The 25,589-nt window shown below is 41.0% G+C and overlaps 1 protein-coding gene across 5 annotated transcripts in view; it reads left to right on the plus strand.

Moving 5' to 3' along the window:
- The window catches only part of LOC143989057 (cytochrome P450 2F2-like), a 144,422-nt gene that overhangs the window by 37,219 nt on the left and 81,614 nt on the right, over positions 1-25,589 (plus strand). For 3 of the 5 annotated variants that reach the window (XM_077489068.1, XM_077489071.1, XM_077489069.1), the window contains 4 exons: positions 3,493-3,634; positions 7,808-7,992; positions 12,451-12,592; positions 15,446-15,707. The exons of 1 other annotated variant lie outside the window; for it this stretch is intronic. In XM_077489068.1, coding sequence (XP_077345194.1) covers positions 3,493-3,634; positions 7,808-7,992; positions 12,451-12,592; positions 15,446-15,624 — 648 coding nt within the window. In that variant the 3' untranslated portion in view covers positions 15,625-15,707. Of the gene's footprint in view, positions 1-3,492; positions 3,635-4,589; positions 5,105-7,807; positions 7,993-12,450; positions 12,593-15,445; positions 15,708-25,589 lie in introns of those variants that run through there. One more of the 5 variants, XM_077489070.1, reaches the window with a different exon arrangement.

A 25,589-nucleotide genomic window follows, 5' to 3' on the forward strand; every position in this document is an offset into this window, starting at 1 on the left:
CACACCACCACTACTGCCACTGATACACCCACACACCACCACTACTGCCACTGATACCCCCCACACACCACCATTACTGCCACTGATACCCCCCACACCACCATTACTGCCACTGATACCCCCCCACACCACCACAACTGCCACTGACACCCCCCACACTACCACTACTGCCACTGATGCCACACACACACACCACCACTACTGCCACTGATACCCCCCACACACCACCACTACTGCCACTGATACCCCCCACACACCACCACTACTGCCACTGATACCCCCCACACACCACCACTACTGCCACTGATACCCCCCCACACACCACCACTACTGCCACTGATTCCCCCTCCTCCCACAACACCACCACTAATACCCCCCACACCACCACTGATCCACCACACCATGACCGCTGCTGCCACTGATCCCATTCTGCAACCACCATCCTTGCCACTGATACCATTCCCTTCCCCACCACTCATCCCATCCCACCCCCCCAACCACCACCCTCACCACAGATCCCATCCTCCCACCACCACTGCCACTCATCCCATTCCACCCCCCTCCAACCATCACCCTTTCCACTGATCCCATTCCCACCACCACATCTGCCACTCATCCCATTCAACCGCCTCTATCACTGATCCCACCCCCCAACCACAACCCTTGCCACTGATCCCATCCCCCCTCACCACTGCCACTCATCCCATTCCCCCACCACCACCGCTACTACTGATCCCATCCCCACCCAACCACCACTGCTGCCACTCATCCCATCTCTCCCTCACCACTGCCACTCATCCCATCCCCCACCACGGATACCACTGATCCTATCACTCCTCAACCACCACTGCTGCCAATAATCCCATCCCCCGCCACCACCACTGGCACTCATCCCAGGGGCGTAACTACAGGGGTCACAATTGCCACTGAACACCTGGATGGGGGAGGGGGGGCGTTTAGAGGAACAAATCCCCTCAATTTTTCTTCTGCAGCCACTAAAAGTCTGCTTCTCCTCCTGTCCCTCTGATAGGCATTAAGTGACTGCAGGAGGAAAATGGAGGGGATTTGTTCCCCCTCCTATCCAGGTCCTGCTGCCCCCGGGATCAGTGGGAAGAGCCCTGGCTGGAGGTCTGGGGGGCCCTCCATGGTTTCTTGCACTGGGGCCCTGAAGGTTCTAGTTACGCCTCTGCTTGGTGTCATCTGCAAAGACGGAAATGTTACATTATTACAGTAAAATTACATTATGTTTGGCTATCACTTGACTAGTGAACTGGTGTGGAGTGTTGTTTTTTGTTTTCAACAGCAGGTGGAGACGCAGGACATTCAGGTAATAACAAGGTATACTGTTAGTATATTGTGTTTTGAGGTTGTCTTTCACCGTTAGATCTACACCAATATCGCATCACAGCTGTGTCTTGGGGACTGAGCCTAGTCAGTGGGGGTTCATTAGCAGAGTACAGGCCCAAACAAATTCAGCAGCTCCTTCGGGGGTCAGTTCTACATATATATATATATATATATATATATATATATATATATATATATATAATGTCCATGTATACTATATCTCACGAAAGTGAGTACACCCCTCACATGCTTGTAAATATTTTATTATATCTTTTCATGTGACAACACTGAAGAAATGACACTTTGCTACAATGTAAAGTAGTGAGTGTACAGCCTGTATAACATTGTAAATTTGTTGTCCCCTCAAAATAACTCCACATAGCCATTAATGTCTAAACCGCTGGCAACAAAAGTAAAAATGTCCAAATTGGGTCCAATTAGCCATTTTTTCTCCCTGTGTCATGTGACTCATTAGTGTTACAAGGTCTCAGGTGTTAATGGGGAGCAGGTGTGTTAAATTTAGTGTTTATCGCTGGCAACAAAAATGAGTACAGGTGTTTCTACAACATTGTTTTAAAGTAGGAACAATACAGTACTAGAGTGCAGCATGATGTTTTAAGATTAAATCTATAAATACTATAATCTATAAATACTGAGAACATACTAATTAGTCACATTAAGTTATCCCATACCACCATAAAAATATATATACTTGTAGGCAGATGCAGTTTGCTTGCTTGCCATTAGGTGGCTTTGTTCCCTACATAGTGTGGTAGAGGGAATTCTAAAGGTGGGTGTTAGGCAACTAGGAATAGGAAACTATCCTATTGTGAAGTAATAGGTGGAGTTAGTGCCCATATAGGTACCATGACGGGAGGAGCCTAGAGATTAGGTACATGGGAGCCAAATACTCCCAAGCCATTTTGATGAAATCATCTACTGCAAGGGCCCTTAACAGGTCTGTAGTCCTGGGGGAGGTAATTCAACACCAAGAAGGACCAGCTGTAGTCACTCTAAGCCCTTGTACACACGGTTGGAGATTCCGACAACCAAATCCGTCGGATTTTGTCCGACGGATTTTGTCCAAAACTGTTGTATACACACGGTCGGACGAAGTTGTCGGAAAATCTGACGTGATGACGTTATTTCGTTACGACAGGACTATGTTCAGGCTAGTAGCCAATAGCTTTGATGTAGGAATTTGATCTGAGCATGCGTGGCACTTTGTCCGATCGGAATTCTCTACACATGATCAGAGTATGTCCGATCGGAGCATTTTGTCGGAAGATTTTACCAACAAGTTGGAAAACTTGGTCCGTCGGATACTCCAACAGAAACAGTCCGATGGAGACCACACACAGTCGGAATATCCGACAAAATGGTCCGATCGGACACATTCCGTCGGAATCTCCGATTGTGTGTACAAGGGCTAAGTCTTTTACAATTGTCTGTGGACCGTGAGCAGGATGCAAAAGACCTTTTAGGCCAGCTTAGTGTTCCTTGACATGAGAACTAGTACACGTGGGAACAAGTGCAACATCTACAAGCAAGGGACATGAGAGAAAGACTGATATATACTAATGAGGGCACCTTGTTCACACTCGGTGATGGAAGTTGAATGCTGAAGACTTAGTATACCGGGAGGAGTGGCCTCAACACTGTGGTGCTCTCAAGAAGAGGAGGAGATAAACGAAGATGGCTTACAAATCATGTTTCCGGAGCTCTGTGCCCAAATGACAGCTACAGATTGTCTGCTTCTGTATATAGCATTCTGTGACAAAGAATTCTGTCAGTTTTAGAATGTTACATGGCATGGCCAACTTTGAGAAGTTACAGTAAAGTGCTGGAAGTATATTACCTGTGTAGACATTCCTTTATTCTCAAACGTTATAGCCTATGGCCAGAATTGTCATGAGTGGGTCTATGGCAAGGTGTTTGACACAATATGGTGAAGGAATACAACTACCTGCAGTTGGATAGCTGGCCTGTCCTAGAAGAATTGAGATGAGTTGAGCAGTTTGGCACCAAACACAAGCCCCCTTTACATACTCGTGCACAAACACATGCCTTATGTATTCTCATATATGCAGAAACTAATAATGCCTATTACACACTACATACATTATTAATTTTACTTTTTACTAGGGAAAATCAGAATCCTCAGAGTATTTTCACAATGATAACTTAATTGCGCTGCTAAATGATCTTTTTGCTGCCGGAATGGAGACAACCACAACCACTATGAGATGGGCAATATTGCTAATGATGAAATATCCAGAAATACAAAGTAAGAAATCAAGTTTTTAATTAGCGGATTGTGTTATTTCATTTTTTTTTTTCACAAAGTTTTATTATGATAGAGTAATCATACATGAAAATACAGGCAATGAATAAGATATCGCATCAAATTAGGCATGACAGAATAAGTCATCGAAGCTTAAATAAACAACTAATAGTTCAATAGCTGAACACAAATCTTAACCAAGTTCCAAACGTGGAATAAGTCACATGGATTGTGTTATTTCATTGTAATAAAAGCCCATCACTGGGCCAAGACTAACCCCCCTCCCACCACCCCCTCTCCCATTCAGCTGTATTGGTTTTTCTTTTTACTACATTTTAAACCAAGCTTCGCTCACCTAAGTGCGTCGTCTCAGTTTCCAAAGGTCTCCTCGTGCTGACATCACCTTTGATTCTTCTTCTGGATCCTGAGAAGACTCTGCCACTACACAGCTACAAAGAAGTGTCCACATCATGTAGGCAGTGATGTTGACACTCGGGCTCCATTCACACCTGAGTTTATCGATTTACTGACTTTTTTTCCAGGCATTTTTTATAAGCTTTTTTGTAGCTTTTTACAAGCTTTTTAAAAGCGTTTTAGAAGTGTTGTCAGGAAAGAGGAATAATGCCCAACCACATGGTTATGGGCAGACAGAGAATTTCTGTTAGCCAAATCCACAGATGGAGAATTCTTATTAGCCAAACCCATAGACAGAGAATCCCTTTTAGCCTGACCTGCGTGCATGTGTGTGCACACCTGCCACTAGAGTGGCGCCAAGTGGGCTATTTAAACACCTCTGCTGCACTTGGACATTTCACTTATGGTCTACAGCATTCTGCTACCTGTTCTTGTGCTTGATCTCCAGTGTCCTTTAGATCCGTCTGACCATTCTTGTACCTGAACCAACCCCTGGCTTGCTCTTCAACCACATCTCTGTTTGATCCCTCTGTCTATCTCTTAGCCATTGCCAACTCCAGCCTGAACATGACTACTCTGCTCCTGACATGCCTGCTAGTGACAGACTCGGCTTGCCTGACTCTGTTCTGTGTCCAGCCATCCTTATACCTGCTGTCTGCCACCTGCCAGCCTGCCAAGTACCTGCTGCCTGTAACCTGCCAGCCTGCCAAGTACCTGCTGTCTGCCATCTGCCAGCCTGCCAAGTACCTGCTGCCTGTAATCTGCCAGCCTGCCAAGTACCTGCTTCCTGTAACCTGCCAGACTGCCAAGTACCTGATGTCTGCCACTTGCCAGCCTCCTAGTACCTGCTGACCATCTGCCAGGCTGCTGTGCCTGCTGTGACTATTGCCCTGCATCGTGATCCAGCCTGCATCCAAGTACGCCCTCATCTGCAGGCATCCCCATCTGAACTTCTGGGCACTCATGCCAAACCAGGCTTCCGTGCTTCCTATTTACTTTACAAGGGGTACCAGGCCAGAGGTGCAAGAGATCACCTTCCTCTCCATGTCAGGCTCCATCTCCAGGTATGTGATAAGCATAATTCTAGCATTTTACAGCTTCAGGTGTTTTTGTTTAGCCAATAGAAAGCACTAGGGGGAGGAGAGGGAGAGGAAATTATTGGTAGAGAGCTACTGTAGAAAACGAGCGACAAAATGCTTGTGATACACTTGAGTCGGGCGTTTATTTTAAAGTTTGTGGGCCAAAAATGATTTTAATCCTGCTAAAAAGAAGCTCATGTACTGCTTGAGCTTCAGGCATTTTGCTTCAGTCAACAGACTGCTACCCTGTTTCCCCGAAAATAAGAAAATAAGACCTAGCGTGATTGTCGGTGATGGCTGCAATATAAGCCATACCCCCCAAATAAGCCTTACCCTGTTTACCCTGGAAATAAGACCTACAAGGATTTTAACTAGGGCTTATTTGGGGAGTACCATCTCTTGCAAACAGAAGATACAAGTTTCTCTTTTGTAGCCCCATCACCTTTCATCCCTTTTTCCAATGAAAGTACAACTTTCAATGAAAAGGGGAAAGCTCCTCAAGTCAGACACCCAGTAACAAAGTAAAAATTGTTTCACAGATACACAGTTGCTTTCCTGGCTTATAAAGCTAATAGCTTGTATTTTATAGTGTCTGTGCTAAAACCAGGATTTTTTTTTTAATCTTTTTATTTTTATTCTAACAGGTTTGCTTCAAAGAATGTGCAAATTGCTTTTCCCAATGTCTCCTTCTGAAAGTATTGGCTTAATGCATATAAAGCTAAATCTATGGTTTCAATACTTTGGGGGTTATTTACGAAAGGCAAATCCACTTTGCACTGCATTTGCACTTGGAAGTGCAGTCTCTCTAAATATAAGGGCAGAGGCGGACTGACCATTTGGCCACTCGGGCACTGCCTGAGGGCCCCGGGCCACTAGGGGGGCCCATCAGGGTTGCCAGCCTCAGTAAAACCAGGGACAGTATGTAAAAATCTGTGTTTTTTTTTTTTTTTACATCTGTCTCTGAAATTACCCTTACAGACATCCTTTTGGTCTAAAAATCCTGAGATTATAGCTGCCCCAACTCTCCAGTACCTTCTCAGCCAATAGAAACATGTATGTGTATACTGTGTGTGAGTATACTGTGTGGCCCCATAATCTCTGATTGCCTGGGGGGCCCATGAGTTGTCAGTCCGCCCCTGTATAAGGTGTAGATCTGAAATCAGTAGAAGATCTGCTGATTTTATCATCCAATCATGTGCAAGCTAAAATGCTGTTTTTTTATTTTCCTTGCATGTCCCCCTCAGATCTACAGTGACTTTACTTCCAAGTGCACTTGCAGTGCAAAGTGAATTTGCCTTTAGTAAATAACCCCCTTTGAGTTACTAGCCCAAAATGACATATGAAATTACAACATTACAGTGCTTGTCCCAATCGTTTAAACCATGTTCTTGTTCTGGATCAATGATTGATTGTATTGAATACTTACACCAGAGGATCAGAACAAAAGCCAAACAACTAGCATTTTCAAAAGAAGGTTAGTAATGGCAGCTACCATGCTGCTCGGATGATAAACTTACCTTAGCATGTAATACGTTTCCACTAGAACTAATAAGATAGGAGGTACAGTTGAGTCAATAACACCTACTTTTTTTGTTTCTTTCTTATTTCCATACCCAATTTCCATAAACTAAAACTTTTTTTTTTTTAAGTTTGCCTGTAGCTCCTCCTTAAAAGCTGATGTCAGGCTACGCTAATGCCTAATTAATCGCTGGTATTAAAAGAAATCACATTTTTACTCATCTAAGTCCATAATCATATGATGCTCAAGTCCTGAGCCTTCTTTTTTTCTGTGGTTTACAGGACGGAGGTCTTTCTTCCCATGTCCCTATCACTGCCTGTGGGCATGGACACTTCCTATTGACAGTATAGTGGGGAGGTCCTCATAGGATCCAGTATAGGAATACCTATGGTAATATCAGAGTGAGGGAACTGTTAGGGAGTGGCTGGCATGGAGGCCTTCGCAGAGCTGGATTAGCAATCTCCCATACCCTTAAACCCTTGTACACACGGTCGGACATTCTGACGGAAAATGTCAGATCGGACCGTGTTGTCGGATAATCCAACTGTGTGTGGGCTCCTTCGGACTGTTTCCGTCGGAATATCCGACGGACAAAGTTTTAGAGCTGGGTTATAAAACTTTCCGACAACATGATCCGATTGGACTTTGTCCGATTGTGTGTAGAGAAATCTGATCGGACAAAGTGCCACGCATGCTCAAATCAAATTCCTAGACCAAAGCTATTGGCTACTAGCCTGAACATAGTCCCGTCGTAACAAAATAACGTCATCACCTTATGCACGATCCAATTTTCCGACAACTTTGTCCGACCGTGTGTATGCAACACCGGTTTCTGACAAAATCCGTAGGACAAAATCCAACGGATTTTGTTGTCGGAATGTCCGACCGTGTGTACAAGGGCTAAGACTGTGCAGCAAGGGAACCGAACAATGAATGAGGTGAGTAAAACATGATTGAGAAGGTAGGAAAAATAAAGTGCAAGATGTGTGACAGAGTTGTGGGAAGGGCGTTAATTTTTGACTGTAATATTCATAGCTATATATATATATATATATATATATATATATATATATATATATATATATATATATATATATATAGCTATCTATATTTGTCCAGTAAATATCATTTACTATTATGTAAACAGTATCCATTCCTTGGCAGAGAAAGTTCAATATGAAATTGACAGCATTATCGGCACGGCTCAACCTCAAGCAGAGCATAGGAAGGAAATGCCATATACCGATGCCGTAATTCATGAGATCCAGAGGTTTGGTGATATTGCACCAAATGGGATGCCACATGAAACAACTCAAGATGTCACATTTAGAGGATATTTCATTCCAAAGGTGAATATGTTATTTCTTATTTTATTTTGTAATGTTCAATAGTTGTTGATGTAATAGTTTTATGCCAGTTATATATACACAGCAACTCTCAGGCCTAGAGTTTCTCATGACAAAATTAAGTTCCAAAGTAGAAGGTAGCAGAATAAAGATAATTCCGTGAAGAATCCACATATACATGTATTCAAAGAAATGACTTGTATAAGTTAGTTGTGAGAACGTATAATGCTATACGTTTTGCATGTAGGAATTGGTCCCCGTTTCAGTGAGTCCCTTGTTCTGGGTGGGTATAATGGGTGGAGTTAGTTAAGTCCTATATATTCTGGAGCTGAAAAAGGCTATCTTTGGTATACAGATATGTACGTCTATAGAGGTAGTGAACCCTTTGGGGTAGGCCCGTAACAGACTAATTTATAAAACCAACATATCGGGGACCTGCAGTAAGGATAATGGAATAGTTGGGTGACCATGCTGTTTTTTTGTTGAATCTACACTGTTCAGAATTTCTGATGTTGGGCCTGAAGCAGTGGAAGTGAAAGTCACGTTTTAAAGAATTGTTAATTATGCATCCGTCTGTCAGGGAAAGCTTGCCCATAGTGCAGATAACATTTCCAGGACCATACGTATGTGCATGAGCAGGCCTGCGATTGTCTGGACAGATATGCACAGACATGCTCAAGTGCGCACATCTGTTACCAATACAGGAGCCAGACAGTCTGTTTAAAAAAGGCTACTGCACTGGCTAGTTGCTGTTTGGTCTACAGCAATTGTTATATGTATTCCTGATTCCTGTGTCTGACCTCTGATCCTGACCTGGCTTGCTCCTGACCACGTTTGTCTGCGACCAGTCCTGACCTCGGTTTGACCCCATATTCTGCCTAAGGCAGGTTTCCATTACATCAGAGGGGGGCGAGGTCACCCGCACGTCATTGGGGAAGCCGGGATTTCCCCTTGCGTCAGAGGGGGGTGGGGTCAGGTGACGGGTGGCCCCGCCCTCCTCATATAAGAAGTGTCAGGCTGCCGGGATCCCCGCAGTGTCTCCGGTGGAGACAGAGGATGGATGCGCTGCACTCGAGGGAGAGATCACCCATCGCTGGATTAGATCAGCCATCACTGGACCACGGAGAGACGATCATCCGTCACTGGATAGCAAGAGTGGATTACCACTGCTGGAATCTTTTTTATTTTTTTTTATTTTTAATAAAAGGACTTTTGCAACGGTGTGTGTGTCTTTTTTAACTATTTTTTACACTTTCTTTGTGAAAAGGTAGGGGTACTTTTGTACCCCCTTACCATTTCAAACAGGGGGGGGCGGGATCTGGGGGTCCTCTTGTTAAAGGTGGCTTCTAGATTCTGATAAGCCCCCCGCCTGCAGACCCCCACAACCACCGGCCGGGATTGTGGGGATGAGGCCCTTGTCCCCATCAACTTGGGGACAAGGTGCTTTGGGGGGGACCCCAAAGCATCCTCCCAATGTTGAGGGCATGTGACTTGGTACGGTTCAGGAGGAGGGGATGCTCTCTCGCCCTCCCTCTTTTCCTGTGGCCTGCCAGGTTGTGTGCCCGGATAAAGGGTCTGGTATGGATATTTGGGGGGAACCCCACGTAATTTTTTTTTTTTAATTTGAAACGGGGTTCCCTTTAATATCCATACCAGACCTGAAGGGCCTGGTAACTGAATTTGGGGGAACCCCATGCTTTTTTTTTTTTTTTTTAATCAATGACTTTCAAGGACTGTTCTCTGTATTACAGGGAGCCGACAATTCATTATAGCCACGAGTGATTTTAAATGACTTTTTTTCCTGCAGAAATGACACTTTGTGCAGGGACAGTTTTAAGCACGGGAAACATGCTCCCCTTCACAGGCATACTATACACACCCTCCGTCTGTTTTTAAAACTTTTTTTGCATTGATACATGTGCCCTGGGGCCGGACCCAGGTCCCCAAACAGTTTTTATGACAATAACCTGCATATAAGCCTTTAAAATTAGCACTTTATATTTCTCCCATAGACTTGTACAGGGTGTTCCACGGCTTTTCGAATTTGCCGCGAACACCCCAAATTGTTCGCTGTTCGGTGAACAGGCGAACAGGCAATGTTCGAGTCAAACATGAGGTCGACTCCAACTCGAAGCTCATCCCTACTCTTCACAATATCACCAGATGTGGTTTATTCTAGGAAGCTTTCACCTGTTGTTCCCATAAGAACTTTCACTTATTTGCACTTTGCACTTTGGACCTAGATTCGTGTCCATACACTCACTTATTTTGGATTGTTATATTGTTACTCTGTTTTTTCTTGTGATTTCTGTTTTGTAAAGCAATTCTTTATACGGATACATAATCACTATAGTCAGCTTTTGTTCTGATATTTGTGTACATTCACAGGTGCATGGTCATATGCATTACCACGTCAGCACTTTATACACTTATTGCTCACTATTTTTCATTTAGTATATGCTTTTTTATATATTTGATATTTTGATCTCCATATAGGAGATACGGTGATAGATATATATTATTTGTTTACATATAGTAATTTAATGTCACAAGACGAATTATTCTCAGTATATTAGGAGCGCAACACCACCTTTTTGTGAAGGGATAATTGTTTGATTGTACTTTTTCCATAGTAATATCCACATTTAAAGTGATTGTAAAGTCAGAAGGTTTTTTTTATCTTAATGCATTCTATGCATTAGTATAAAAAGCTTTCTGTGTGCAGCAGCCCCCCTTACACTTACCTGAGCTTCTTTGTCCAGAGATGTCCACGAGTGTCTCAGCCATCCAAGATTCTTCCTTCTGATTGGTTGAGACACAGCAGTGGCACCATTGGCTGCTGCTGTCAAACTCAGCTAGCCAATCAAGAGAGAGAGGGAGCGGGGTCAGGCCAGGGCTCCATGTCTGAATGGACACAGGGAGCTGTGACTCAGCTTGGATACCCCCACAACCACAATCTTTATTGTAGTTATATCAAAAATATTAAATAATACAAACGCACCTAGTCCTCCCGCGCAGTGGCTAGGACTGGCAACATAAGTGTAAATACAAAGCATAGGTGAAGAAAAGGTCTCAAACGGGCATACCTAACCTAAACAAAACATCTATGTATTCTGGGGGAAAATTCAATAATCGCCAAGGTGGTCAGAACCTATTCGACAACAACTCCTTAGTGAGCAGTCCTGCACACCAATAGGCAGCTAAAGAGTGCTGAGAAACCCATCAAAAGAAGGAGAGCAGAGAGAAATACAGGGGAGAGAGGGAAAAGCAAAGTGAGGAGGAGAGAAGAGATCTCCAGGATCTCCCAAGACATCAATTAGAGCCAACCCGCGCTTGTAAGGGGAAGATCAGAGAAGGCATACATCAACCATGGTTCCCAGACCTTAAGGAACTTGCATGTTGTACAATTGAATCAATATAGCAAAAAACTTGCTTTACCCAAAGGATCAAAAGCTATAAAAGAAGTTGAAAAATGTTTCATAGTAAATTTGAGAAAACCCACCTAACGAAAACAGCACATCGGCCTTCAAAGCCAAACATCTCTTCGCTATTAAATTTAGACATTTTACATTTTAAGACATTACTCAAACTGACATAATAATGAAAACAAATAATAAGCGCTTATAGACGATGCTGAGTAATTATTTCCCCCTGGTGAAAAAAAAAAAAGCAATTGCACAAAGAGGAACAGTATCAACCATCAAACCTAAAACTACTGTACAGTATATGAAAGAGAATATGTAAACAGGTATGGGCTAAAACGAACCCAGATTTGAAACACTGAAGTTGTAATAAGCTTAACGTCAGCACGTCTCAGGACATCCTGGACAAGCCCAAGATGTAAATAGGTGGAAATATGCAGGGACTGCATGGCGGGTGCTGGGGACAGCTGTCCATATGAACACTCTAAAGGATTGAGTAACAGTTTAAATATCAGAATATAAAAGATTGTCATGAGCCTTAAGGGTTTTTCCTGTTGGGAACCAAAAGACTATAGGCATAAAACCATGAAAGGTAAAAAACAAAAACACATCCCCTCTCATCACCTAAATTCAAATCGGAGACCGAGCTGGAGACATACACTACGGATCTGGAGGTTGGCTTTCCTCTTCTCCATCTTGACAGGAGTTGAAATCTTCCTAGGAGTCACTGTTGGTTGGCTCCTAGGGAGGGGAAAAGCCATGGCTTCTTCCAGGAGGAGAGGTAGACCTAGATGCCTAGATGTTTAAAGAAAGCTTCACCCTATTGAAGCTCATGGATGCTATGTTGAGTACCATCTTTGAAGATGATAAGCCTGAAAGAGAACCCCCAACAGTATTGGACATGGTGTTTATAGAAAGGTTATAGGTGACAAGGATAATAAGTGACAGATCACCAAAAATCTTTATCCTTTCTCCCTTGTAGTCAATCATTGATTTGTTGCGAGTGTTAATTTTTTTTTTATGACTTTTGTTCTTGCAGGGCACTGCTGTTTTCCCATTGCTGTACTCTGTACTGAATGATGAAGCCTATTTCAAAAAACCCTTTGAATTTTATCCGGAACATTTTCTTGATGCTGAAGGAAATTTTAAAAAGAACGAGGCCTTCATTCCATTCTCTATCGGTAAATCTGAACAGAATGTGATGATGAGAATTTCGATGACTGTATAGGATATACAGTCGTTTTTAAGTTTACAAAAAAAGTTTGAAGAATGCTATTACCTGAGCCAGTTAGGTATTCCTTCCTCTCCTTGTAGGATCTGTGCACTCTTATGTTCTCATAATTATGTAACAATGTGATTGTTCACAATCACTATCACTTTTATGAAAAGATCCCATAAAAAGGTCTCATCTTCCTGAAATCAGTTGTACTGAAATTTAGGATTACTTTGATATATGATTGAACATTTTCATGGAAAAGGTATGATCTCCCTAATGAAAAAAAACATTCAAAATAGATTAAATCAGTAATTTATCAAACTTGTATTTTTTGGAAACATTGTTTCAAACCATTAACCTATGATAAATTGGTTTTATCACTATGTGGTATATTTATAAACATTTAGAATTTGCCCAATGAAAGTTCATATACAATGGTACAGTGGTGTCCATATACAGTATATATATATATGTATATATATAGATATATATATATATATATATATATATATATATATATAAATAAATAAAATTTGCTCTGTGTGAATGAGCCCAAAAGCGAATGTTATTGAACTATATTCTTTGGCGTTTGAATGTCTTTCATTGATGTATAATGAAAACCTGAAACACTGCATTTGGCTACAAGATGGCACTTAAGCCTTGTACACACAATCAAATTTTCCGATAAGAATTGTGTGATGACAGGCTGTTGGCGGAAAATCTGACCGTTTGTACGCTCCATCAGACAATTGTTGTTAGATTTTCCACAGACAAGTGTTGGGTGGCAGGCTTTAAAATGTTCCACGGAAAAATGTCTGTTGTCGGATTTTCCGAGCGTGTGTACACAAGTCCGTCGGACAAAAGTCTCAAGTATAAACACACATGCCCGGTAGCAAGGACGAGCTGGAAGCGGTCGGTCTTGTAAACTAGCGTTTGTAATGTTGAACTAGCAATCGTGACGCTGTAAAGAAATCTCAAAATGCAGCGCACATTCTCTTCTTTAATGGAATATTATCCCATTAAAGAAGAGAATGTGCGCTGCACTTCGAGATTTCATAATTTGCTGCGTCACGAATGTTTATTCATCCATTATTAAGCTGCTTTGCTGGTGATACTGATGAAGTTATTATGGATATGGCAAACAAATATTCAACTACTTTTTTTTTCTAGTGATATCAAGAATAATATTATTCTTGTTTTTTTTTTGTTTGTTTTTTTGGTGCAATTTACCACAACAACATTATCCCATAGTTTTTAGGATCAAAGATACAACTATGTTGGTGTCCCTTGTTAATTTTACATTATATTTTTTAAAATGTAACTGCCTACTCCCAAACTGTTTGATGTAAAACACATAGCCAAGTATTATTCTCCACAATTCTTTTATTGTGCATTAAAAAAAGAAAACAAATACAATTAGACATGCTATCTGCCAATAAAACTTAACTAAAAAGTGCATTCTATGCATTCAAAAATATAGAATATACCAAATCAAATCATTATTCAACAAAAAAATAAAATAAAAGCCTTATGCATGTGTCATGCTTCTTACTATAGGGAAAATCAGAAAATCATCTGGATTTTTCTCCTGGAGCTCCAGCAGCAAAGGCATATGACTAATTGGTCACTATTAATAAAGCAACCAATTTTTGGTCCAAGAAATTCTCCTCCTCCTGTTCCTGGACTGGACTTGGGTCAAAGCAATAACTCCAAGGCCAATAATAAATAACACATTATCTCCTCCGATTCCATAACATGGCTGGTTGACGAACGGCCGTTCCTAATTGAATTGAAAAGCGCCAAATGAAAAGCGTGAAATGAAAATCGCAAAATGAAAAACGCAAAATGAAAAGTGCAAATCAACACTCACCAAACTTCTACTAACACAAAATTAGCAGAAGGAACAAAAAGGGTGGCGCTAAAGATCTAAAAAAAACACGTAGTCCCTCACTACATTTGTGTTTGTTGGCCGACAATTTCTAGCTGTTTGTTTGCAAGACAAGTTCCTGGCCAATGCACTTCGGACAAAAGTCCAATGTGTTGTCTGCGGAAAATCCGATCATGTGTACAAGGCTTAAGTATCATAGGAAATTTAGGCAAAATATGTCTTTTGTTCTTTTAAATCAGGGAAAAATATCCCTTCAGCACAGGAAATAAGTTGATAACATACCTAATAAATAACATAACTTATTTGCTCCCTTTGCACAGGACAAATGTGCATGTACTTAGGGTGAATTGCTATGATTTTTTTTTTTTTTTTTTAATGAATACACCACTATGCGTATAGGCAGTGTTAGAATGAGGGAAGATAAATGATAAATGCCACCAAATCATGGCTACAACCTGTTGCTCTCTAACCATGGAGTCAATGCGAAAGCATGTCGTAATACGATTACTATTATGTACAGGCGTGTGTATGTGTGTGTGTATATATATATATATATATATATATATATACATATATATATATATATATATATATATATATATATATATATATATATATATATATATATATATATATATATATATGTATGTATATATATATATATATATATATATATATATATATATATATATATATATATATATATATATATATATATATATATATATATAATGTATTTGTTATTTTTTTTGTTTTGTTTTGTTTTTTAATAGTAATTGATCTTCTGTGTTTTAGGTTGCTTTTAGTTGATCTTTATTTTCATGTATGCCTACTTGGGAACATGGAGAACAACCGTTACAAAAGCAAGCACTGAGCAATGCAGTTAAAATTGATTGCATTCTAAAATACACATGTTGTGTCTTTCTCTAGGCAAAAGAAGTTGTGTTGGTGAAACCTTGGCCAAAATGGAGCTTTTCCTCTTCTTTACATCCCTACTGCAGAACTTCACCTTCCAGGCTTCCCCCGGGGTTGAGACAGATCTTGAACCAGCAGAAGCAGAAAACCATGGGCCGAAGCCTTACCAACTTTGTGCAATACCTCGCAGCTAGCATGTTTATTTAACCAAAGCATTATAACATAAGCTCAGTTTAGAAACCTTGTATCTAATAAAAAAAGTTAATGAGAAAATGCACTGGATCTGCAGAAGTATATTTCTTAATTGTCTGCTTTATTCAAGTTTGTTTCCTTTGTGTTCTTTAACCAGCCGTAGACACTTGCTCAAAAAAACTCTTTATCAAATCTCACAAGCCATCTCTGGAGGATCTTGTCCTTTCGCCTCTCTGCTGCTAACCATTTGCATTTTTCAGCAACTCCACACCGTCAAAATAGTAGTTGGGAGTTCCTGTGTAACTAGACACGAGTTAGAGATATACAAGGTAGCATTGTTACTTTTGTATTTGCTTTGTATCTTGTTTCATTTGATTTATAGATTTGCAGATCAAACAAATACACTTCTATCTGCGTATGATAGCAGTTGAAGCAACTTCACAAGTTAAAATATTACATAATATATATATATATATATATATATATATATATATATATATATATATATATATATATATACATATACACATACACATACACACACACTTTTTTTTAACCACTTGCCGACCACGATATAGCTGAATAATGGCTGCAGCGCAGTTGTCCAGTTCTGGGAGGCCATCATATGACAGCCTCCCATGATCATGCCTGCTGCAGGGCATGGGCGATGTGCTCTGTGATTAGTGTGTCCTGATTATCAGTGCAGATCCAACAGTGCCCATCAGTGCTACCAATCTGTGCCCACCAGTTCTACCAATCTGTGCCCACCAGTTCTACCAATCTGTGCCCACCAGTGCTGCCAGTCAGTGCCTCCTCATCAGTGTCACCTATCAGTGCCATCTATCAGTGCCCATCAGGGCTAAATTTTATAACAAACTATGAAAGTTTTTTTCCCCAAGATTTTGGTCTTTTTTTATTTAGCAAAAAATAAATACCACCAAAAGAAAGCTCTATTTGTGTGAAAAAAATTATAAAACTTTCATATGGGTACAGTGTTGCATGACCGCACAATTGTCATTCAAAATGGGACTGCGCTGAAAGCTGAAAATTGGCTTGGGCAGTAACGGGGTAAAAGTGCCCAGTAGGCAAGTGGTTAACAAAATTTTTTTATTTAACCCCCAATTACCCTAATCAATCCAATTTAACTCATTCTTCCCCCTTCACTTTTAGTATTGTTAAACTTTCTGTTTTCATGTATTTTGTTTATTAGTTAATTCAGTGTCACAAAAAAATGCAACATGAAAAAAACAAAAAAAAACACTTTTCTTCATTTGTAAATATCTTTGCAATGCTTTGTAGGAGAATTATATTCAATTGTTGAATTAACCACTTGACCACTGGGCACTTAAACACCCTTAATAACCAGACCAATTTTCAGCTTTCGGTGCTCTCACATTTTGAATGACAATTACTCAGTCATGCAACACTGGACCTATATGAAATTTTTGTCCTTTTTTTCACACAAATGGAGCTTTCTTTTGGTGGTATTAATCACCGCTGGGTTTTTTATTTTTTGTGCTATAAAAGAAAAAATACAGAAAATTCTGTAAAAAAAATGAATTTTTCTTTGTTTCTGTTATAAAATTTAGCAGATTAGTAATTTTTTCTTCATACATTTTGGGCAAAATTTATACTACTACATATCTTTGGTAAAAATAAGTACAAATTGGTGGATATTATTTGGTCTTTGTGAAAGTTATAGAGTCCACAAGCTATGGTGCCAATATCTGAAAATTGATCACACCTGAAGTACTGACGGCCTATTTCAATTCTTGAGACCCTAACATGCCAGAAAAGTACAAATACCCCCCAAATGACCCCTTTTTGGAAAGAAGACATTCCAAGGTATTTAGTAAGAGGCATGATGAGTTTTTTGAAGTTGTCATTTTTTCCCACAATTCTTTGCAAAATCAAGATTTTTTTTACTTTTTTTTTTTTTTTTTTCACAAAATTGTCATATTATCAGTTTATTTCTCGCACAGCATATGCATACCACAAATTACACCCCAAAACACATTCTGCTATTACTCCCGAGTACGGCGATATCACATGTGTGAGACTTTTACACAGTGTGGCCACATACAGAGGCCCAACATGCATGGAGCGCCATCAGGCGTTCTGGAGCACCCAGGACAATTCTGACATTTCTCTCCTACATGTAAAAATCATCATTTATTTGCTAGAAAATTACATCGAATCCCAAAACATTATATATGTTTTTTTAGCAAACACCCTGGAGAATACAATGGTGGTTGTTGCAAGGCTATTTGGAAAAAAACAGTTTTGTGCTTAAAAAAAAAAAACACAGTAAAGTTAGCCCAATTTTTGCATAATGTGAAAGATGAAGTTACACCGAGTAAATCGATACCTAACATGTCACTCTTCAAAATTGCACAGGCTCGTGGAATGGCGCCAAATGTCGCTACTTAAAAATCCCCATAGGCGACGATTTAATTTTATTTTACTGGTTATATGTTTTGAGTTACAGAGGAGGTCTAGGGCTAGAATTATTGCTCTCGCTCTAACGTTCGCAGCGATACCTCACATGTGTGGTTTGAACACCGTTTTCATATGTGGGCGGGACTTCTGCATGCGAGCACATGGGGACAGGGGCGCTTTAAAAAAAAATAATAATTATTGTTCATTTTACTTTATTTATTTTAGTTTGACATTTTTTTCCCCAAAAATACATTTTTTTATCACTTTTATTCCTATTACAAGGAATGTAAACATCCCTTGTAATAGGAATATGGCATGACAGGTCCTCTTTACAGTGAGATATGGGGTCAATAAGACCCCGCATCTCACCTCTAAGCTGGGAAGCCTGAAAAAAAAAAAAAAGAAAAAGATTCTGGATTTGATCGTATTGGCGAGTCGGTAGAAGCACCGGAGGGCGGCGGGGGGTGTCTATGGCTGGGTATTGCAGGGTATCACCGACTATGGCTGGGTATGGCTGGGTATCTCAGAGTATGGCGTTGCAGAGTATTGCGTTGCAGAGCATTGCAGGATATTGGAGGGTGTTGCAGAGCATTGCAGAGTGTTGCACGGTATTGGCGGGTGTTGCAGAGCATTGCAGAGTGTTGCAGGGTATTGGTGGGTGTTGCAGAGCATTGCAGAGTGTTGCAGAGCATTGCAGAGCGTTGCAGGGTATTGCAGAGGGCTGCAGGGTATTGCAGAGTGTTGCAGAGTGTTGCAGAGTGTTGCAGGGTATTGCAGAGTATTGCAGGGTATTGCAGAATATTGCAGGGTAATGCAGAGTATTGCAGGGTAATGCAGGGTATTGCAGGGTATTGCAGAGTAATGCAGAGTAATGCAGGGTATTGCAGAGTAATGCAGGGTATTGCAGAGTAATGCAGAGTAATGCAGAGTATTGCAGAGTATTGCAGAGTAATACAGAGTATTGCAGAGTATTGCAGAGTAATGCAGAGTAATGCAGAGTATTGCAGAGTAATGCAGAGTAATGCAGAGTAATGCAGAGTGTTGCAGAGTAATGCAGAGTGTTGCAGAGTAATGCAGAGTGTTGCAGAGTATTGCAGAGTAATGCAGAGTAATGGCAGGGTATTGCAGAGTATTTTCAGGGAATTGAGGGGTTAATTTTCGGTGAGCAGCGATGTGGGCACTGCAGATGCAGCCCACATCGCTGCTGACACCGATCTCTTCCCCCTCCGCTGTTCCGATCGGTACAGAGAGGGGGAGGGAGGAACAGGCGTCATAACATGACGCCGGTTTGTTTACAAGTGATCACTCCGTCATTTGACGGAGCGATCACGTGGTAAACGGCCGCTATGAGCGGCCGTTTACCGTGATCCGTGATGCGCCGGGTCCTATGGACCCGGCGGTCACGGATGCTCTCGAGTGCGCGCCCCAGGGGGCGCGCGAGAGCGGAATTCTGGGAGGACGTCATATGACGGCCTCCCAGAGTTAAGAAACCGCCCTGTAGCCGTCATTCGGCTATAGGGCGGTTGTTAAGTGGTTAAATGGGAGAAATATAGAATAGCATTTATAATTTTATCTACAGCACTATGTTATATTAACTAACACTGTTTCGTTTTAATATATATAATAATAATAATAACAATTATTATTATTATTTGTATGGATATTTTTGTCCATGGAAAAGACAATATCACCAAAAGAAAGCCTTGTTACATTTAAAATATACAGTATGGGGGTCATTTACTATAGTGCCGAAAAAAGATCCTGCAGTCCTAGAAAATAATGCCCAAATAAGGCCAATAAGACTTAAACTCTCAGAAACTGGGCACTAATGCAAATGGAAAACAGCGCTATTGCGGGCAAAAATGCCTTTCAGATCACATAAGCGGGAATAGTGGAAGTCAATGGGACTCGAACCTGCAAACTCCAAAGTTATCACTGAAGGCTTATATGGAAGTTCTTGGCCATAAAAAGTGTATAGGGACCTGGGTCCTGCCCCAGGGGACATGTAGCGATTTTAATAATACTTAAAGGGAAACAATAAAAATTTAAATATTGAGCCTGGGTGTCCCCTTAGTCTGCCTGTAAAGTGGCGCATATGTGCAATGTGTAGAACAGTGCCGCATCAAAATGACATTTCTAAAAAAGGAAAAAAAATGTCATTTAAACTTGCTTGCGGCTCTTATGTATTGCCGGCTCCCGGCAACATAGATAAAAAAATTGGCGTGGGTCCCCCCAGTCCATAACCGGCCCTTCGGGTCTGGTATGGATTTTAAGGGGAACTCCACACCAAAATTGAAAAAAAAAATGGTGTGGGTTCCCCCCCCAAAATCCATACCAGGCCCTTATCCGAGCATGCAGCCTGGAGGACAGGATGGGGGGGTGGCGAGCGAGCATCCCCCCTCCTGAACCATACCAGGCCACATGCCCTCAACATGATGGGGACAAGAGCCTCTTCCCGACAACCCCGGACATTGGTTGTTGGGGTCCGCGGGTGGGTGGGGGCTTATTGGAATCCGGAAGCCCCCTTTAACAACTGGTATGGTTCAGGAAGAGGGGTGCTCGCTCTTCCCTCCTCTTTCCTGGCCTGCCAGGCTGCTTTCTCAGATAAGGTTCTGTTATGAATTTTGGGGGGGACCCCATGCCAATTCTTAAAAAAAATGTATGTGGAGTTCCCCTTAAAATCTATACCAGACCCAAAGGGCCTGATATGGATTTTTTGGGGGGGGGGCAAATACCGTTTGTTTTCTTAATTCTGTCATAGGGTTCCCCTTAACCACTTCAATACACTGTATTATATATTCTGCGCTGCACTGTATATATATTCTACACTGACTGCAGTGTGTGTGTGTGTGTGTGTGTGTGTGTGTGTGTGTGTGTGTGTGTGTGTGTGTGTGTATATATTATATACACACACATATATACACACACACCACACACACTAAACTGCCTGCACACCACTAACTAACCTACCTAATCTAGCTTGAGTTCCCTCAATCTCCAAGTTATCACACTATATATGGCCGCCGTGTAAGCAGCCTTATATAGTTCGGGGTGTGGACTTAACTCCCTGAGCCATGATTGGCCAAAGGCTAGCTATAGCGCTATGATTAGCCAAAACATGCAGGTCAGGTGCATGCTTTGGCCAATCAGCAGCCGTCAAAGCACTGCGATCTGGCAGTGCATTATGGGGCGCTACACAGTGCTCAAATTTGCCCCATAAGTTTGGTTTGTCTGCGAACAAACGAACGCCCAATGTTTGAGTCGAACTTATGTTCGATTCGAACATCGGGACCATCCCTACCTGTATCTTAAAGTGGTTGTGAAGGCACATGACCCCATAACTTGTTTCCTCTGTTTTGCCAAGCTATAAAGTACTGTGTGTCAGTTGTTCTTAAAATGTATAATCCCAAATACCTTCTTTCAGAGTGCTGCTCTGCGGTTACATGACCTCAGTCTACTCTCCTTCCCAGATCTAAGGAGAACAGTGGAGGGGGTTGAGATTCCTCTCTGAAATCAGCCAGCCAGCAGGGGGAGGTCCTGTGACTGCAGAGCGGTGCTGTGAAAGAAGGTATTTGGGATTATGATTTAGAAAAATTGACACACAGTACTTTATAGCTTGGTAAAACAAAGAATATAAGTAATGGGGTTATGTATTGCAGCGGAATAGAGGCAGGAGGAGAGAAGAGGGGTAGGGAGGAGATCAGCTCTCACTACACAGACTCAAAATTACAGGCAGGGAGGGAGGGGGAGAGGGGAGACAGTGACACTCAAAACACACAGCAGGATGACGAAGGCATGTAAGCTGACTATGGTATCATGGATCAGCAACCATGATTACCATGGTCAGTTCACATAGTGGAACACAGGAACAGGCATCGATCAACAAGGTATTTTAGAACATAGAAAGGGACAAATTACACCGCAACAACACTATGCTGTTATTCATGCTTTAAAGAAACAGGAGCATTTTTTTTAAGGTTACAACCACTTTAAGTAATGACAAAGTTGTTGCCAAATAAATAGACCCGTAGTAGAAATAGAAAAATTGCTCTGGATATAGAAGGTGTTCAGATGTGAGATCTAAAGTGGTTAACAATTTCATACGGGCATAAATGTTTACTCCCTCCTTGTTTATAGTGCATAATTCAAGAGCATACACATGAATAAGTACATTGTATAAAGATACATGATAAATATTGTTTTCAAAATGTAATAATTTACTGAGAATGAAGTTTAGAAGTTGGGTCACCTTGAGATTTAATGATACACAATAGATCAATTGTTATACCAAGATCTGGAGAGCCAATGCAGGATGTCTCACCATCATTCCCAAAATATTATTACTCTTATATTCTAAAACTGTTGAACCAATTAAATATTTTGTAATACAAAAAAAAAAAAAAAGAAATAAAGCTGACATCTGGTGTCTGTTTCTGAGATATTTATAAGTATTTGCCATTTAAAGTATTTGTTTCCTGGATCCTATTGACTGTTAAATCAGCAAAATAGGAAGTACATTTCTTCAATTAGTCAGCTGGCTCATAGACTTACATTGTGAAAAGGATCAGTAAAATGTATCCATCATGTAGCATTGTCATAGGCATGTGCACGGGTGTGCCTGGGCATACCATAATCACCCCGTGAGCCACTGGTTCCAGGGGGACTGGGAGATGGAAATCAAATGTGGGCAGGGATGGTAAAAAATAAACTAACAGGGGTTATAACCCTCCCTTACTCTGTACAAAATGAAAAAAAAGTGTTGCATATAGTTCTACTTTAAGCACAAATTTCTGATAATTTTATGGAGAGGACTAAGAAGATATAACCATGCCAATGGTGCAGCAGAAAACATACAGCACAGTGAGGAGGTTTGTGGTCCAGGATGATAGGACAGACAAAATTAGAAGGGATGCCCCCCGCTTACAGTTACGGAATGCCAGCCATCCGCATAACTAAAGCAGTGTGCCTGCTTTGTGGGGGTCTAGACTAATTTGGCTCTCAGCCCAGTCCACCCCAAAATACTGACGCTACACTAACAGGGACTGCCCTCCTGCAAAGTGATGCCCTAGGCCTGGGCCTTGTCGGCCTATACCAGGATACAGCGTTGATTAATACCTTTAGATGAGAGCAAACATCAATATAAAGGAAACATTCAAGGGTAATATTCTTTGGTTATCTATTTTGTTCTAAGATTAGGTTTGGATTAACATAGGGTGCCTGCTTGCTGCTATAATATAATAATATAATAAGAGGTAATATAAATTTATTTTCAATGAATATATTGTTCAGGGACAGACAGTCTTAGCCCTTGTACACACGGTCGGAGATTCCGACGGAATGTGTCCGATCGGACTGTTTTGTCGGATATTCCGACTGTGTGTGGTCTCCATCGGACTGATACTCCGACGGACCAAGTTTTCCAACTTGTTGGTAAAATTTTCCGACAAAATGCTCCGATCGGACATACTCCGATCATGTGTGGAGAATTCCGATCGGACAAAGTGCCACGCATGCTCAGATCAAATTCCTACACCAAAGCTACTGGCTACTAGCCTGAACATAATCCCATCGTAACGAAATAACGTCATCATGTCGGATTTTCTGACAACTTCATCTGACCGTGTGCATACAACAGTTTCGGACAAAATCCGTTGGACAAAATTCGACTGACAAAATCCGACGGATTTGGTTGTCGGAATCTCCGACCGTGTGTACAAGGGTTAAGACATGCATTTTACAACTACCATGTAATGTCTTTGGCTCAGTACCAAGCCTTTTAATTACATCATACACAAATGTAGAGAAGAGGTCAAAGGAGTATTAGCTAATAATTATGTTGCGTAACATTGCACAGGTGAAATGAGTTTCCTTTCTGGCTGAGGTGAAGTGAGTTTTCTTGTTGACAAAGGTGATGGGAGTTTCCTGGTTTGTGAGAAGGTTAACTGAGTTTATTTTAGAAAGTGAAGGTGATGTTGTGGTTTTGTCACCATATTCTTCATTAGTTAGGAATGTAACTAAATACATTGTTAGATGAAACCAACTTACATTACATGGAAAAATGTTTGTGGGCACCTGATCACACCTACCGTTTATGACCTTGTTGGCTCTCACATTTGTGGGTGGGGTCATCTATACTCATCTACCCATGCATGTGGGGGTACCTCTCTAGTGGAGCATGCTCATCAATGCCCAGGTAGAGACTGCGGTCATTTGAAGAATCTAATATTAATCACAGGATTTACCCCCTTCCTGACCAGAGTACTTTTTGTGATTCGGCACTGCGTCGCTTTAACTGACAATTACGTGGTTGTGCGACATTATACCCAAATAAAATTGACGTCCTTTTTTTCCATAAAAAGAGCTTTCTTTTGGTGGTATTTGATCACCTCTGCGGTTTTTATTTTTTGCGCTATAAACAAAAAAAAGTGAAAATTTTTGAAAAAAAAAAAATATTTTTTATTATAATAAATATCCCCTAAAAATATATTAAAAAAAACAAATGTATTTCTCAGTTTAGGCCAAAATGTATTCTTCTACATATTTTTGTGAAAAAAAATTGCAATAAGCGTATATTGATTGGTTATAGCTTCTACAAAATAGGGGATAGATTTATGGAATTTTTATTATTAATTTTTTTTTTTATTAGCAATGGCGATCTGTGATTTTAATCGTGACCGCGACATTATGGCGGGCACATCAGATACTTTTGACACCATTTTGGGACCATTGTCATTTATCCACTTCCCGACCAGCGCACGACGATGTACGTCGACAGAATGGCACGGGCAGGCATATTGGCGTACATGTACGTCCAATCTTCAATGCCGCCCTGCCATCGGGAGCGCGCCGCCGGCGGCGCGCTCCCACGCTGGTCGGGACCCCCATGAGTCCGGTCGCGGGACCCGCGGACTCGATCGCCACGGGCATCCCCGCGATCGTCTCACGGGACGGCTGAATGGAGGAAATGCCGTGTAAACAGCATTTCTCCATTCTGCCTAGCAACTAGTGACGCTGATCTCTGCTCCATGTGATTGGAGCAGAGATCAGTGTTCACTAAATGAAAGCCCAACTCCCCCACAGTTAGTAACACACCCCTAGGAACACTTAACCCCTACAATGCCACCCACTGGTTAACCCTTTCACTGCCAGTGTCATTTACACAGGAATCACTGCATTTATATAGCAGTGATTGCTATATAAATGACAATGGTCCCAAAAATGTGTCAAATTATTAATAAAAATGCTATAAAACTATCCCTATTTTGTAAACGCTATAACTTTTGCGCAAACCAATCAATAATCGCTTATTGTGATTTTTTTTTACCAAAAATATGTAGAAGAATACATATCGGTCTAAACTGAGGGAAAAAAATGTTTTTTTATATATTTTTGGGGGATATTTATTATAACAAAAAGTAAAAAATAATGCGTTTTTTTCAAAATTGTCGCTCTATTTTTGTTTATAGCGCAAAGAATAAAAACCGCAGGGGTGATCAAATACCACCAAAAGAAAGCTCTATTTGTGGGG

The sequence above is a fragment of the Lithobates pipiens genome, unplaced genomic scaffold (assembly GCF_037356315.1).
Source record: "Lithobates pipiens isolate NorthernLeopardFrog02 unplaced genomic scaffold, aLitPip1_a1.2 Scaffold_18, whole genome shotgun sequence".
NCBI lineage: Eukaryota > Metazoa > Chordata > Amphibia > Anura > Ranidae > Lithobates > Lithobates pipiens.